At 55.2% G+C, this 17,309-nt stretch overlaps 1 protein-coding gene across 2 annotated transcripts in view; it reads left to right on the forward strand.

Moving 5' to 3' along the window:
- SLC16A2 (solute carrier family 16 member 2) overlaps positions 1-17,309 on the forward strand; it is a 36,630-nt gene that overhangs the window by 4,598 nt on the left and 14,723 nt on the right. The window contains exon 1 of one of the 2 annotated variants that reach the window (XM_027905153.1): positions 11,526-11,649. The exons of the other annotated variant lie outside the window; for it this stretch is intronic. Coding sequence (XP_027760954.1) covers positions 11,541-11,649 — 109 coding nt within the window. The 5' untranslated portion in view covers positions 11,526-11,540. Of the gene's footprint in view, positions 1-11,525; positions 11,650-17,309 lie in introns of those variants that run through there. 2 annotated transcript variants of the gene reach the window in all.

The following is a 17,309-nucleotide window of genomic DNA, read 5'->3' on the forward strand; positions in this document are numbered from 1 at the left end:
ACCGGAGCAGAGGGGGAGAATTCCTTCCCTCAACCTACTGGTCATGCTGATCCTGATTGCAAGAGCTAATTCTTGGAAACGATCCCAACAAAGTTGTCATGGGGGTCATTGCCCCAGTGCTGGGGCTTGGGAGGATTCCATCTCCTGAAGGTCACACCGTGGTTGTCACCTTCTTACCCAAATCTACAGGATTTGGAGCTTTTATTGATTGCAGGGGAGCTGTGCTGGCCTCGTTTCACAGATGCACTGGCTGAGGGTGCTGTGGACCTCAGCATTCCTGGGGGCTTTCCCATGTCCATCCGGGTTTCCAGCCCTCCTCCTAACCCCGTGCAGGGATGCACTGACACGAACAATATTTACAGAGCCCTGATGGGGATGTAAATACAGCAAAAAGAGATAAAAAAGATGGTTTTATTACCCAGCCCTGCTAGCTGGGGAGTACAAAGGGCACCACAGAGCTTTCCCAGCTTTACTGGAGGTTTCCCATGGTGGGATGCCAGTGTGCCAGCACCAGGACCTTCCTCAGCTCAGCTCCCTCTGGTTTGGGAGCTGGAGCTTGTGATCACAGGGAAACAGGGGTGAATTTGAGAGGAACTGGGTTTTTGTTGCCTGAGCTGATTGCAAGGTGCTGTGTGAGATAAAGCAGCCTGAAAGGCAAACAAAGCCCAGTCATGTTGTTAAACCTGGTTCTTGGGGCTGTCGGGAGCGATTAAGGTTATTAGGAGGCCGGAGTGCTGTTTCTAAGGGAGATTCTTGTTTTTCAAGACTGCAGGGGCCCTCTCAGCCAGCACACTTGCCATTTTAGTGGGTTTTAATTTATTTTTAAGTGTCCTCTACCGGCCAATCAAGGAGATGCTCCAGTCTCAGTTGTATTTCCTGGTGGCCTTTGCCCTCGAGTGGTAGCAGCTCCCAGGACCTCGCAGTGGCACGTGAAGAAGTGGAGTTTAAGAGTTGGTTTGTAGTTTTTGGGGATTGTGGTCCTTTTAGCTGCAATTAAACGAACAAAAGCACCTCCAACCTCGGGGGGATTTGATCGTAGGTTACATTTTGAAGGTACCAGGTTGCAGCTCCATCACTGAGGCTGGGCTGGGAGGAGGAGGAGGAGCAGGAGGAGGGATTGGAGGGCAAAAGATGCAGGGTGTGGGACTGGGATGGATGTGGAGCTGTGAGGTGAGATGGGGTGTGATGCTAGGCTGGGGGTGGGCAGCAGCAAAGGAACGCTTTAATCTCCTGTTTCGTGGAAGAATCCAGAAGTTTGACAAGTCACCCTTTAATTTCCTTAAGAACCCTTAGGAGCTGGAAGCCGACCATCAGCTGTGATAGTTCACATCCAGCACCTTAAAACAGAGCCAGTGCAGCAGGGTGGGTCGAACCCTGCAGCCGGAAGGAGCCGCTGCCCTCGCTGTGCATTGCTCAGGTGGGCGTTGGTGTCCCCGGGACAGCTCCTCTCCCTCCCTCCCTCCCTGCTTATCCGACACGTGTGTGCTCACAGGGCTCATCCTGCTCGTGGGGCAGCACCACCCCATCCCACCTTCCAAAAAATCCAGTGGTGGGACAGGGACCACCAGGGTCAGTGGACATGGAGCCCTGTGAGGTTCCTAGGGCTGTTTGGGGAAGGAGGAATTACCTGATTTCCCACTGTCTCAAGGCTGATTTTGTATCCCATGGTGTGCAGGGGGAAATTCCCGCTGGGGACAGGGGTGGTAACCAAGCAGCCCTGATCCTGCCGTGCTAACAGGGAGCTAATTCCACCAGGAGAGTGGCCCTGGTCACCACTGCACCTGGCGGGATTTGGATCAGTTGGCACCGTCTCGACACGAGGCCGGGGAAACCTTTGGCTGTTTGATCCCAGTCACTCCCCAGGCCCTTGGCCAGGCTGTGTGGCAGTGCCAGCAGCGCAGGGACCTCGGCAGCGCTGGGGTGGTGCCACAGGCGCTCCCTGTCACCCACCCCCCCAGCGTGGGCTCCTGGGGCTGCGGCCCCGCGCTGGAAAGACATGGGACTCCACTCTGTCTCAGTAATCGTGGTTGGAAAAGACCTCTAAGATTGTCGAGTCCAACCACACTGGGATTTTGCCCGCTTTTGGCTGGTGTCCGGGTGCCATATGGAATTTTCTGGCACACCACCAAATACCTCAGTCTGTCCCACTCACTTTTTTTTTTTGGAATGATGACCCCTCAGGGGTTTCCTGCTGGTCAGAGCACAGAGGAGAGTGCCAGCATTTTGCAACCGGGGCGATGGCCAGGCACCCACACCTTGCAGCCTGCAGTTTCCCTCGAGGGATCGCTTTTCCCCGGCTTTCCACAGCCACGAGCGTGTGTATCCGCGGCATCCCCGTGGCAACGGGCAGCGAGAGGACCGGGCGCCTCCCGCACACCCATGCAACACGTGCACAAGTGTGCTGTCAGCAGGGATTTGCTGGGTTTTCCCTTCCTCGAAGGATTGATTATTCCCTGTTGCCAGGGAAGGAGATGGTGCCTTTTGGCATTTTCCCCCGCGGGAAAAGGCCCAGGGGAGCGGAGTGCGCAGGGCTGGGCACCGCCGGGAGCCGTGCCCGGCTCCCACACCGGGCGATGCCCGTGCCCGCCGCGGGCACCGCGGAGCTCGGCGCTCTCCGGGCTCTTTCCGTGCATCCACAGACAGTTGGGGCGGTTGCAAAACCCGCATGACGTGTGCTGGGAATTGCTGCAACACGCTCGCAGGCGCGAGCCATTCCGATCTCTCCCAGGCACCTCGTACAACAGGTCCTGCCGGTGCCGGGGCCGGCGGGACTGCCGCGGTGCCCTCCCTGCCCGCAGCTCTGCCTACCCGCAGCTCTACCTGCCCGCAGTGTCCTGCCCGCGGCTCTGCCCGCAGCTCGGGCCGCTCCTGCCGCCGCTCCGCGGGATACACCCCGGGGGCAGGACTGCAGCCGGAGAGGGTGGCACAGCCCCACATTCCATCAGCACGTTTTTTGCCTCCCCCCCGCCCCTTGCCCTTTTGTTTGTGGATCCCTAAAACGTTGCCCGATGCAAGAGCTTCCCCTGCCCTCAGCACACCCGTGGAGAGCCAGAGTGGGGTGAAGCACGGGGAAAGCCCTCGGGAGTGGCTGCCAGGTCATGGCCTTTGACTCTGGGGAGTCGTTTTGCTGGAACTCATCTTGGGCATGCCTGGTAGCTATGCCATGCTGTGCTGTGCCATGCCATGCCATAGCACCCTCTGTGTGAGGAGCAGCTCAGGGTGCTCTGAACAACCTCCCATGCTCATGTGGGATCATCAAGAGGGCTCACCAAGAGGGACATGATGGCAGCTGGGCCTCATCACTCTTTTTCACCTTTGCTTTGCACACCCCAGGGCAGCCCTGGCCTGGAGATATCCTGTACCTACGTCCCTGCATCCCACAGGGTGCGAAGAGAAGAGCATTGCACCACACTGCACCAGCACTGCACCACACTGTCATGTGAGCTCCCAGCACTGTGTCCTGGTGTCCCAGTGCAGCCACCCCAGTGCCAGATGGAGAGGATGCTTGGGGTCAGTGCTGCCAGCAGTGTGGGTTTGGGAGAATCTGGTGTGCAAACCCTTACACTGCAGGAGGTGAGCTCCCCAGACCCTGCTCCTCCCCGTCTTTGGGGGTTTTTTGGGCTCTGGGTTTGTGTTTAGCAGCTCAGTGACGGTTTTTGGCTCGCTTTGCCAAGGTCAGGTTGGACAGGGGTTTGAGCAAACTGGTCTGGGGAAGGTGTTCCTGCCCTTTCCAGCCAAACCATGCCATGACCCCGTGCAGAGCAGGCAGCAGGGCCGGCAGCTGCCTGTCCCGGGGCGGGGAAGCCCCGTGTGCTGAACGGGCCTCACTGCATGGGCTGACTTGTTGGGGTTCGCCCCGAGCAAACACCGGGGCCCTTCTCGGGGAGGAGAAACAACCCTACCACAGTGCCTGCAGCGAGGGAACCTGCTCTGAGCACCCACCCAGCACCCCAGCCCAGCTGGCCCAGGGACCCCAGGGCACGTGGCCTCCCTGCCCAGCGGCATCCCCAAAAGCCCTTTTCTTGGCCATCTCATGTCAGGCACCAAAAACAAAGCTTTTGTTTCAGGCTCTTGGCCTTAATCTGTCCGCCCGCAGATCCTGTGCGTAAAAGGGAGACCAAATCCTTCCCTCTCGGGGGGATGGTGGTGCTTGCCAGGGAGCCGGGGTTTGGGGCTGGAGGGTTTGTACAAACCCTGAGCAAAGCAGTGGCAGCTCAGTTCATGAAGCTGGAGCCCACCGAGGTGGGACTCAAGTCTAATGGCAGCTCCTCCAGTGAGGGCTGTGCCTCCCGTGCTCTGCCCCAATCGGGTCCGACGGAAAAGAATCATCTGTGATTAAGAATCGACGGTAATTACATAATGGATATGCACCAGATGATGCCCAGACAAGCTCCCTCCCGGGATTTCCCAACTTTTGGAGTGTTTAACTTTGCAATCATCCTAAAGAGCTTCCTTCTTGGGGGGGGCTGATAATTATTGGTGTTACGGCAGCACCCGGCGCGATTGCACAAGGCTCGGCAGCGGCACCGTCATCACCAGAGCCAGGTCGTGGTCACCCTGCCTCCTCTGATAGCTCTGGGGCATCATCAGGCACAAGAGATGGACCTCCCCATTCCATCCCCAGCATCACAAGGGAAATAACAAATAAAATTAGAGAGAATTAAAAAATAAGAGAGAGAAGTTGCTTTTTGGGTCTGCTGGCAAAGCGAGGGGGGCAGTTGGGCCACGTGCTCGCTCTGTGACCGGTGACGAAAAGGCAGCGTCAGGATGTTCTTGATGGTGGGCCAGCTGTTAATCCACGTATTTCAGCAAAACCCAATTTGTTCCTTAAGTTTTGTGGAAGTGGGGAGAGCTGGGGCTGTGGAGAGCTTGCCTGGGATTAAACCTGCCTGAGAGCCAAGCACGCCAAGCTCGCGAGCCCAGGGAGAGCTTAATTAAAGTCAACGGAGAAGCGTTTCCAAGAAAATAATATGAGGTATTTAAACGGGATATTTTTGTTCTGGGCCCAGAACGTCTCCTTTTTCCCTCTTCGGTGTCAGCTTTAATAAAACAAAATGAGATCTCCAAGAAAAACAAATTGGAGCTCTTAAAAAGGCGCTGCGGAGATAAAAATCAGTAACAGTGTTGCTGGTAACACCTTGGGTTATTAAAACGGAAAGAATGCTAACGATGCGATTTGCATCGGCCTTTCTTGTGGCTGCTCCCGGCGGGAGCTGCTCGCCCTGGGAGAGGGGTACGGGCTGGCTGCCCCTCCCCGTGGCCCCTGGACCGGGGGTGCAGGGAACGGGCAGCCTCGCTCCTGGCTGGACTGGGGCGTGTTTGGGAAATGGTCACGCGGGGGGGATTTTGGAGGGCTTTGGTTTCCTTCCCTACGGCTCTGCCGACGGCTCGCCGGGTCAGGAGCGGCGCTGAGGTCGAATACCAAAAGGCTTGGAAAAACGGCAAGGATCGGGATTTCAGGGACACTGAACTTAAAACCAGCTTAAACCAGGGCTGGTGGTGGTGAGGAGGATGCCACAGCACATCAGAACTCTTTTAGAGGTGATGGACGTGGGGATGGAAATACCAAGTTGGATTTCTTATGTGGCTTTGCTCGGCACACTGAGGTTCCTGGCTGGGAAACTGGGGTCACCTCCTCTAAAACCAGTGCCCCGATCCCACTGGTGAGGCTGAGTGTGCTGAATCCTGGACTGCAGGGCTGCTCTCACGGTACCCTGGGCACTGGCAGGCTCTGCCAGCTGCCTGCTCACATGTTGCTCCCTAGGATGCTGGAGCAGGGATGTGGGATGGGCTGGGGATGCAGGAAGGGCTGGGGAGCAGCTGGTGATGTGGGTTTACACTTTGGTCCCTCCACCCTCTGCTTTCACCTCCCCACAGTCAGAGTGGATTCAAAACTGCCCCTTTTATTCCATGTGCTCCCATCCTGGCCAGAGCTGACCATCTCCTGGTTGGAACCCTCCTGGATACCCACCAGGGATGGGAGTGGGGCAGTGCACAGACACAGGGGTGATGCTGATGCCCCAACTTCGGGGTGAAGAAGCCCAGTGCTGCTGTGGGGTCCTGTCTGTCCATCTGTCTGCCAAGCAGGGGGATGCTTTTTGAACAGGGTGGCTTTAAAATACCCACAGTGATGCCATCAGCCCCATAAACCCACCCAACGGGGATGCAGATGCCAACTCTTGCCTCGCTGTCATGCCCAGCTCCATCAGATAAGGCAATTATAGCTTTATCACTTAATTACAGAGAATGATGATAGCAGTGGTATCGAGATAGGCCATTACCAAGGAGGGAATACCAGCGGTGTTGGGTTCTTATTTTTCCTTTTTTTCAGAATAAACTCACTGGAGCCTCGGTGCTGCTGCAGATTTGGGGTCTTTGTGGGGCTCCTCCTGCCCTTACCCACCGTGTCCCCTCCCTGTGGGGAAATGCAGCATTAAACAAAAGCTGTGCCGACCCCCCTGATGCCAGGGAAGCTGCTTTGTGAGAAGCCACCCTGGGAGGGGAAAGGGCACAGGCTGACAGAGGTGTTGTCAGCCACTTCCCGGACAGCTTTTCCCTTCGCGCCTGGGGAAGGTGATTTCCATCCCTCACAGGTTTTTCCCGTCCCGCTCTCAGGTGTGGGGTGCACGCTCTGCACTGCACGAGGGCACGGGGCTGGTGCTGAGTGTCTGGATGCCCTTGGGAGGGGCAGCCAGGGGTGCACCCTAAAGCCCTCACACCAGGCCCTGCTGCTCCGGGTGCCGTGCGTGGAACGCTCGCTCCCTGCCCCGGGTTTGTATCCGGCACTTTCCCAGCCTGCTGGGCTGGTCTGGGAGAGGTGAGCGAGGCATCAGCTCTGATGTCCCTGCTCATCTCTGACTCATGTGGCCCCAGTTTGTCACTGTCCCCAGTGGGACCCTGTGCCACAAGGATTTGGGGTATTTCCCTGCCCCAACTGGCCTGGGGGGGCTTTCTTGCCTCGAAAATGAGGATTTTCGAGACCCAGGGTGGGTCTTGAGAAAAACTGAAGTTTTGCCATGCCTTCCTGATGTCTGCAGGGTTGGCTGATAAAAAGCACAGGTCACCTGGGGACAAGGAATGGCTTTTAGCTGGGAGAGCTAAAAATCCCTTGGGATCTGCATTTTTTAGGAGAAGGCCTTTATTAAGGGAGCGTCGCATAAAATCAAATGTGTTGCCCAAAGCTAAGAAATCATAGCAGATTTTTTTTTAAAGCTGTTCAACTCTGCCCTGCTTCAGTGTCAACCAAAGCGTGAACCAAGGAGCCTGGAGAGGAGGCACTTCAGGTCCTGGTTTGACCCCCGTGACCGGCTGTTAACTCCCGCTGGCCCATCCTAATCTACATCCGGAGATAAGATTAGGCTCTGTCTGGTTTTCAGAGCTTGTCTCCTCCCTTGGGACAGCATCAGCCAGGTTTCCCAGCCCCACCATCTGCAGCTTCCCCCCCCCCCCCCTCCACAGTTTGTGTCCCACTGGCCTCATAAACAAAAAACAAAAAACAAAAAAATCCCCACAGCAAGGAGTTTTTAGGGCAGGGAGAGTTTTTCTGCTCTGTGAAGGTGGTTGCTTAGGCTTTTATTGCTGGATGAAGAGGGAAGGAGGAGAAAAAACTAAGCCAAAAGCCGCGGGGAAGACGACGCGAGGCAGAGCAGCACAGAAAGCGATGTCTCTGAGGGTTATGATGCTGCCTCTGCTTCCGAAGTAGGAATTAGCTATTACAAAATGTCAGGCACTGCTGGGCGATTCCAGCCCTGGCCACCAGCCGAGACTTTTTGCAGCAGGTAACTCTTGCTTTATAACCCAACTGTGCCGGGGCAAAGCTCAGGCTCCCGCCGAACATTTGAATTTGGGAAGATGAGGAACCAAAAAAGCAGGATGCGGGGCTGGTGTGGAAGCAGCAGGTTGTTGGCTGGGTTCCCCATTAGTCAGGGCTGGTGACGAGTCGATCTCCTTTTCCATTTTCTTATGAATGAATCAGTTTTGGCTCAGCCGGATGGTCAGACTGGTTCAACGAGAAGCAGCTGGTATCAGTCTCATTAGCACTGGAGACAAAAGTGAGCCTCTCCCCGGCTCTGCAAACTCCTCGTGATCCCGACTGGCCCGCGGCCGCTGGGACTGGCAGCAGCACAGGAGCCCCCAGGCCCTGACTGGTGGGGGTTTGGCTCCTCCATCCCCCCGTTTCTTCCACCTCTGTGCCCCTCCCGGCTCCTGGACACACCGAAGCTTTGTGGCCGGGTCACACCGAGGGGTGGATGCACACAGCGACCTGCATCCTGAGCTGCTGCTCTCTAGTGCCTCTGTCCTTGCTCATTGCCACAGCAGAGACATTTCTGGGGACAGTTTCAGCCTCAGGTTGCCTGTGGTACCCGCAGGGAGCACGGCTGTGTTTACTGTTCCAGTCCCAAGGCAGCCCAGCTTGGAGTTGGTCCTTGGCCAGCAGAAAAGGTTTGACATTTTGCCACAACTTCAGATGTAGCAGCTGGGATCACAGAATCACAGAAGGGTTGGAAGGCACCCATCAGGATTATCGAGTTCAACTCCTGGCCCTGCACAGACACCCCAACAATGCCCCCCTGTCCCTGAGAGCGTTATCCAAAGGCTTCTTAAACTCAGATGGGTTTGGGGCCGTGCCCACTGCCCTGGGGAGCCCGTTCAGTGCCAACCACCCTCTGGGGGAAGGACCTTTTCCTGAGACCCAACCTAAACCTCTCCTGACTCATCTTCCTGCCATTTCCCCAAGTCCTGGATTTGGGCACCCTTCCTTCCCAGGGCAGGGGCCTGTGGGCAGCAGTGAGCTGTGGTTGTCTTTACTCAGCCCCATGGTGCAGATTTACCCTGGTCTCACCAGTCCTCCCTTCTTTGCTGGTACCCACCAAAATACCTGGCTCCCAGCACCCCTGTCCTTCTCTGCCCGTCCATAATGCCACCACCACGTGTGTGCCCCAGCTGCCTTGGGAAGGGACCGCTCCATGCCAGGATCATTCAGAGGCCGAGCAGTCTCATGATGCTTCTGTGAACAGCATCCCCAGGGCTGTCACGGTGTCCTCCAGCACATCTCCAGGGATAGGACCTGGGCAGAGCAGAGATCCACCCCATGCTTGGGGGTTTGCATTCCAGGGCTGCCCACGGCCCCTCACATCCCTCCTTACCCCAAAATCCTGTCAGGCTTCAGCTCTGCGCTGCTGAATCCACTCTGCACCTGCTTTCCCCTTTGCCCCCAGGCACGGATGGGCTTTACAGAAGTTGGAGCTCAGGCACTTGAAAACAAACCTGGGAACTGTGGGGCGTGTTCCCTACAGCAGCACCACACCTGGCACCTGAAGGGACAGGGTCGCTGTGATTCCTCCCCTACCCCAGAATGCCGTATTTCCCTGGGGAGGAAGAGAGCCACAGAGGTGGGATGTGTGGCTTGTGACCCTGACCCGCAGCACCAAACCTTACCCAGTGACCGGCAGAAGCCTTCATTAACCTGCCCCTTGTTTATTCCCACTTCAAAGCCCTTGATGCAGCAAAAAAGCAAAGGCATTTCCCCAGAAAAGCACATTAATGTTTCACCTGCCTTCAGAGCCCTTTGCTACCGAGGCCTTGGAGTGGCCCGGGCTGTCCCCGGTTCCCCTCGGCGTGTTAAACACCGTGTGGCTGCAAGGGAGCCCCAGCTCTGCCCGGGGCCGTCACCTGGGCTCAACCCTGCGGGGCTGGCTCTTGATGTACATGTATATATGTAGATGTGTGTGCAGCAGGCACTGTGTGCACAGACCTGCACGGGTCACCCAGCCCCGCTCAGGGTGCAGCAGCAGGAGCTGGAGGGTTCCCCGGGGCCGGCTCCCGGGGGTGCTGGGGATGGTGCCGGGGATCATCCCGCAGGGAACCCCGACGCCTCGGCCACGGCTCTTCCCCACCCTTCCCGAGCACCAAAGGGCAGGGCTGGCCCTTCCCCGCACGGGTGGGCGGCGGCCGAAGCCACCCGGTGTCTGAAAAACTTTCAAATGAGAGCAGGTCAGCCAAAAGTGACAGCCCGTTGGCAAAGGGGTGGAACCTGTTCCTTGCCGGGGAATAATAAATAATTAAATGAGAAATTGCTGTTTTTCACTTTCCTTCAGCGATCAGATTTGCTTAATTACAGCCTGCTCTATTTTGCTGAGATATCCAGTTGTTTTCAAATGTTGTCTTTAATGTAAGGAAGCTTCAAGAGATTAAAATCACATGGATATTTTACCCCTCGTTTGGCCTCTGGGTGTCTGGTTTAACGATGATACGCAAGTCTTGTGTCATTTGGGGATCTTTTTCCCCATCATTAGGTTTCAGGAGCACTAGCCAAAGGCACTTCTGTCTGTGCTGCAGACCCAGGGGAAGCTCTCCAGCACTGGAGGAGGAAAATAATTTCCCAATGGCCATCAGGAGAAAAGCCCAAATGTTCCACCATGGAACTGTTTTGCTGCACGGACACAGCTGGGGCGGCCCAGGATGCTGCCCTAGCTCTGTGCCTGCTCAGGGCGCTGCTCAACCTGTTTAAAAATGGCTTATCTTCATCTGTTTTGATTTTTAAAGATATCCCCTCAACGGAGGGGACTCCCCAGTGGATCACTGTGGTCAGTCTTTGCCTCGTGTCCCTCATGCTGCGGGGGGTTTGGGCTGGGGCTGAGCCCCGTGACTGCCTGGTGGAGATGGCAGTGTGGCAGAAGAGCTGAGATGGAAGGGGCCATGGCAGGGAGGTGTTATCTCCTTTGTGAATGAAGCTTGGGGGCAAAACAACTTAAAAGCTGCCTGATGCCTCGGAAAGCGCCCGCAGCAGCCACCACGATTTTCCCTTTCATATTTCCAGCCCCGTGTATAGTCTGGTGTTGGGCAGACTTTGTCTTCGGGGAACCTGGGGCTGTTCTGGGTGTAAGCAAATAAGTCACATATCTGAAATATTTTGGTAATATTCGGGTGGTGCCATAGGGGAGGCACCGCCGCCGCCCCAGCCCTCGCCCGTTAGGGGTTTTTGTGCCAGAGGGGCTCAGGCTGAGGTTGCCACAGCATTTTTTCCATCTGGAGCTTGGAGTGGGGTGGTTATGGGCTGGGGGTGTTTGTGGGGAGGATGCTTTAGCTCTTTCCACAGCATCCCCACCCCCATCCAAGAAGTGCTGTCCAAATGCTTCTTAGACAGGTTTGGGGCCTTGCCCACTGCCCTGGGGAGCCTGATCAGTGCCAACCACCTTTTAGGGGAAGGACCTTTTCCTGAGGCCCAACCTGGCCCTGCCCTGGCACTTCATGCCATCCCCATCCCCATCTCCATCCCCACCCCTTCAAAAGACAGCAGGGGACAGTGGGTCATGGTGAGGACCCCCCAACTCAGGGCTGGGGTGACACAGCTGTGGGGGGTGACAGGAGCCATCCCTCCCTGCAGAGCTCCCACGGGGTAGGTTTTTTGGGGAGGTGCCTTTGCAGACTTGGGGTGCAATGTGACCAGAGCCAGGCAGTGCTCTGTGCTGAGGGGGAGGGACAATGGATCATTAATTGTTGAGCAGCCCCAGGAGAGATGTGGAAGGTGTCACCACATAATGGGAAAGGATTGGGCTGACTGGGAGGTGTGGAGGAGAGGAGGGGGAAGGACATTCAGTGCTGAAACCTGGGCTGGGGTCTGGGGTTGTTCCTGCCAGAGGACAGAAGGTGCATCACTGCCTTCAACTTCCTAAAATAAATAAATAAATAAATAAATAAATAAATAAATAAATAAATAAATAAAGGCAAAAAGTGAAAAAACAAGGTAATTAACTGTGTCCTCTGTCCAGTGAGGGACAGGTTGCAAAGTGATACTTGGAGATTTTACAGCAAGGGAGGCGTTGGTTGAGAGAAATACTTGGAGGGCAAGAAGAGTAGCCCTTGTCTAGGGGAAGGCATAGATACACACAAATAATATATCCTGGAGGGGATTTAAAAGCCATGTAGATGTGGCACTTGGGGACATGGGTTAGTGCTGGGCTTGGCAGTGCTGGGTTAACAGTTGGACTTAATGGTCTTAGAGGGCTTTTCCAACTTAAACAGTTCCATGAGTCTATGATTCCAAGGTTGGAGATGCCCACAACCAGAGAGTTGGGAGAAAAGTCTGTGCCGAAATCTGCCAGGGTTGGGAGAGGACCATAAATGTCCTGCGACAGCACCTATTTGTCTAAAAACCGGTGGTTTGGGTGCCTGGGCGGGTGGAGAAGCTGTGGCCAGGGCTGGGTTTGGTCTCCAACGTGCTGTGACTCTCCCCTTAATGCTCAGGGCTGGCAAAGGGCTGGGACTATTTTTCTTTCTGAGTATCCCTTAATTAGCTGAAAGGGAAGGCTGTCAAGTACCCAACTGGGAGGAAAAAAGATCTTCGTGAGCCTGTGACCAGACCAACATTTTGCCTTCATTTATTTTCGCCGACTTCTTTGTTTTCCCTTTGAAAAAAAAGGGTGTTTTTCTCTTTCCCTTCATTTAACTGCTATTTATTTGCTGGTAAGTGGAAGGAATTCAGCTGGGATCAGCCTGGCTCCTGCCAGCAACTGGAGTTGAAAAGTTTCTGTGGGGGAGATGTAAGAGCAGAGCAGGGGGGTTGTTTTCCACCCGCCGCCAGCCCTTGCTCTGCAGGTCCCTGGGTCAGGGCCAGCCAGGTTGCATGGGTTTAATTCTCCTTTTTTTACTGGGATGTTGACAAGTGCCCATGGGAGTTGCAGTGGGAGGAGCGTGGACCTGGGCCGGAGGGTTTATTCTCGCAGTTAATAGGAAACAGAAGATGGCTCGGGGAGAGATTTGGCAGAGAGGGAAACTTTTCTGTCTCTTTCAGCTTGGAAAAGGCATCCTTTCTCACCCCAGTCCCACCACAGAAGGAGGAGAGTTCCCAAACACAGCTCAGGGGGGTTGGCAGAGGAGCCAGAAAGTGCCCAGTGATTTCACAAGGATGGAGCAACCTCGGGCCACCAGCAGCGTTTCGGGAGGGGAACTCACCCTGCCTCCCCTCGGGGGCCAGGAGCCATCCCACCTTCTCTCTGAGGCATCGAGGGGTTGGGATGCCCCAGGTGCTCTCAGCCTGGAGTGTTTTTGGCATCCTGCAGCCGTGTGTCAGGTACAATATCAGCACACAGACGGAGATGGGCTGCCGGCTGCTGTGCTGGGCATTGGCATCCATAGGGATGCACGTGGATCCTGTGCCTGGATGGGAGATGAGCCCCTGGTTGTGGCATGGTGGCTGTGGCCCCTCATCCCAGCCCATGAGCTGTGGTGCTGCCTCCCCCTGTGCTCCCAGGCTGGCACAGCCCCAGTCACAGCCAGGCTGCTCCGGCCGGGGAGAGCCACGGCACCCACGCACGGGGAGCTGGCAGGGCAGGGCTGAGGTGCTCCCAGAGTCATCCTCCTGCCCTTTGGGACTCTCAGGTGCCCCCCCAAAAGTGGCAGTACTCATCTGGAATCGCAGACTGGGAAGTGGTGGCCGGCCCTGGCTGGCCACGTCTCCTGGCGCTGCTGGCCCAGTCCTGGCGCCAGTGCTCGTGTCCTCACAGGCACCTTCCCCTTCCATCACTCCTGCTCCCTTCCATCCCTCCCTGACCATTTCCATCCCTCCTGCTCCCTTCCATCCCTCCCTGACCTCTCCCATCCCCCCTGCCCTGTTTGCAAACAGGAGATGAAGCACTGGGGCAAATCCCTGAAGCTGCACCAGCCTGGTCCCCCAGCTGCACTGTCCTCCCAGCCATCTGTGGCCACAAGAACTGGTTACAAGAATAAGTCTGTGACTTACATGAAGTGGCCATAGTGGGGATTCAGAGGAGATGACACATTCTGGGGCTGGGGGAAGAGAAGGGGGGTCACCTTTGGGGGTCCTGTTGGGGATGAGACAATGGCCGTGTCAGGGTGTGAGTGCTGAGCTGTTCCCAGGCTTTGTGCCCTTGTGCAGTGACTGGAGATGGTTAATCATAGTCAAAGCCTGGTGAAGTTTGGTCAGGTCGTGGCTTTTCCAAAGGCTGACAGTTCTGGACAGGCAGCAGCCTGCACGTGTCTGGGGCCACGGCTGACCCACAGCGTCCCACCAGGGTTAATCATTGCCATCTGCTCTGGGACCTGCCTGGAGACAGCAATGGGAACTGTTCCCCAAAATCACACCATGAGGAACCAGCACATGGGGCCTGGAGGGAATTCCAACCCACCAGGGTGTGTTGGAGTGGGGAGAACTGGGCCTCCTGACACAGACCTTGGCCGTACTCCAAATTCTAACCCAAATCCTAACCCTGACCCAGACCCTAACCCAAACCCCAGTCATCACCTTGCCTTTGATCCTACGCCTGACCTTGAACCTCACCAAAATCCAAATCCTAACCCTCACAGAAACACCAATCCTCAGCCTGACCCTAACCCAAACCCATACCTACACCCTTGACCCTAACCCAAACCCTAACCCTCACCCAGTCCCTAACTCAAACCCTAATCCTGACCCTAATATTTCCCCTGACCCAAATGCTAACCCTGACCCTAACCCTGACCCTTTGCTCTCCCTTTCATTTTGTAAGGTGGACACTGTGTTTCTTGCCCTGTTGGAAGTGGGACAACCTGGAGCAGCCTCTGGCAACCACTCAGGACCCCCCTGCTCTCACTGCTCACCCCCATGGGCCCCGTGCTGCTGTCTGTGCTTGGAGCTGCACTGAGGGGAAGGATCTGGGCTGCTTTGGTCACCCAGTCCCAGTTGGGAGGTCCCCAAGGGCTGCTGGTCCAGCCTCAAGCTGCTGTGCTGGGAGATGTGGCTGCTGCATTCTGGGAGAGTCTAAATCCCAAATCGCTCCAAATTGAGCCCAGGAATCATGAAACGTGGATTCTAGCTCCCACTGTTGAAGGAAGGTTCTCCAGAACGGGGCTGGGGGCAGTTGGTGGTTTCCCCACCATGTTTTCCTCACCCTCCCACCCCAGGGCTCCCACCCTTTGGAGGAGTTTGTTGTGTTGCAGGGGCGTCACAGCTGGGGAGAAGGACTGTATATTAAAATAAAAAGAAAAAAAGAGGAAAGATGGAAAAAATCAGGAGGAAGGAGTCCTGGTTTTGGCACTGGGAGTTGGGGTGAGCGCTGGGAGCTGGGGCACGGCTGGACCCTGGGCCGGTGCCGCGCTCGCTGCTGGTGTCCTGATGCTGGAAGGGGGCTTTGTGCATATATAAAAAAATACTTTCTTCTCCCTGTGGGTGTGTTTTGAAAAGGGGCTTGGGAACAATGAGGATTAACAAGCAGATAGAGAATTAAATGCAGGGTCTGAGTCTTCAAATGTGTGCGCATTTCAGAGGGCATGTTTGTGCCAAGACAAACCCTGTCAGGAATAAACATCGTTTTACATGAAAGGCTAATTACAGATTGGTGCTCCACGGGTGGGAGGAGGGAATTTTCACCAATTAAAATGGAACTTTTCTGTTTTTCGTAAAATTGCTGGATGAAAATGCAGTCAGGGGCTGGCGAGGTGTTTGACAGCACAGTGGAAGGGGGGGATGCTCACCCAGGGGATTTGGTTTGTTCCCTCCAGTACCAAAGAGTCTTTGCCAGTTCATTTGGCCAGGAGCTGCAGGAGGGCACTGGTTTTGCCCAACAGCAGCTGAACGCCAAGAGAGTCCTGGGCTCTCGCCCAGGGAGATGGGACACAGGCAAATGTGGTCCAACCCAACATCCTTTGGAGCCACCCAACATCAGGAGAGCTTGGAATAACAAGATCCCCAACCTCCCTGAGAGTGTGGGTCATGGAGAGACGTCTGGACGGGACACAGCCCATGTTGAGAAGTAGTTGCGACCGTGGCTCCTGTTTGTTGGGCAACTTTAGTGTGTGGTAGGTGAATCATCCCTCAAGAATTGCAAGCCAGAGGCAACACAGAGAATAAAAACCTTCCTGGCCTGTGGAGTGGAGCTCTGGGAATTAAAATCCAGCCTGGGCACATGGTGGGTTTCAGCTGCAGAGCACATGCTGCCTTGTTGCTTTTGGATGGGTTTCACAGGAATTTGCATTTCTGGACCAGCTCTGGAGCCTTCGAGGCTGAGGCTGTGGATGGGGAGGACATGATGCAGTTCAGAAACAAGCTCTAACGCCATTTTGCTTCAGCCAGGGTCGAATTTTATGGTTTTGGAAAGAAATGATGCAAAATAAGGCTGGGGCTGATCTTCTCCAAGATGTTGAGCGCATGAACCTCAGGCAAACACTCCGCTCCTGCTCCTGCCAAGCCAAACCACAGATTTGTCTCCATCTCTACTTAGCGTGGCCGCAGGGCTGCTCATTTTGGGACTTTGCTCTCACATAAGCTGGTATCTGTCACTTAGTGGTTACAGGAGGTGGCCTGGGCATCATCTCTTGAAAGTCCCCTGCATCCCTGAGAGGAAGGGAAGGCAGAGAGGCACGATCAGGAGAGGTGTGATGGGGTTTATAAAGCAAAGCACATTCCTAACCTGCTCTGCTCCAGGGCCCTGTGCTTGTGAACCAGTTAAAAATCAGTATTCTGAAACTCTGCTAAGACAAAGACTGAATGGAGACTTGCTGGGTCTGGTCTCTGGGAAGGTGTTGCCTTGTCCATGGCCACGGGACAGTAGATGCCACTTCTCCAACATTCACTTTTTTCCTTTCTCTGTCCTAATACTGCCATGAACACGGCACTGAAAGGGTCTTTAGTCAGACCCGGCCTTGAATAATTCCTCTGAATAATTCCATTTATTCCAATTTTCAGGCTGTTGTGGAATTGTTTTCAAAAGAAGGGAGGGGGGGAGAAGTCAGCCAAACCTGATAAAGGAGGACTTTGTTCTGAAGCTTTAGGGTATGGTACCAAGCAGGGCTTGCTATACAATTAATGAGTTTAACTGGCTTTTAGCTGCACGTGATGCACAGTGGCTGCCACCACACGGCCCCACCTCCGTCCAGAGGAGCCCGTCTGCTTCACTGTGGTGCTCCCCAGCTCTGAGCTGGGGCTCCTCAGCTTCGGTTTGGGGCTCCTCAGCACTGGTTTGGTGCTTCTCAGCATCAGTTTGCTGTGCCTCAGCATCGGTTTGGTACTCCTCACTTTCCATTTGGGGCTCTTCAGCTTCAATTTGGGACTCCACAGCTTCAGTTTGGGGCTCCACAACTTCAGTTTGGGGTTCCTCGACTTCAGTTTGGGGCTTGTCATCTTCAGTTTGGTGCTCCCCAGCCTCAGTTTGTGGCTCCTCAGCTTTGGCTTGATGCTGTCCAGTTTCAGTTTGGTGCTCCCCAGCTTTAATTTGGGGTTTCAGAGATTCTGGTTTTGGCTCTTCATCTTCTGTTTAGTGTTCCCCAGCTTCTGTTTGGCGTTCCCCAGCTTTGGTTTGGGACTCTTTCACTTC

Source organism: Empidonax traillii, unplaced genomic scaffold (assembly GCF_003031625.1).
Source record: "Empidonax traillii isolate 1590-97213 ecotype Southwest subspecies unplaced genomic scaffold, ASM303162v1 scaffold1125:size176652, whole genome shotgun sequence".
Classification (NCBI taxonomy): Eukaryota; Metazoa; Chordata; class Aves; order Passeriformes; family Tyrannidae; genus Empidonax; species Empidonax traillii.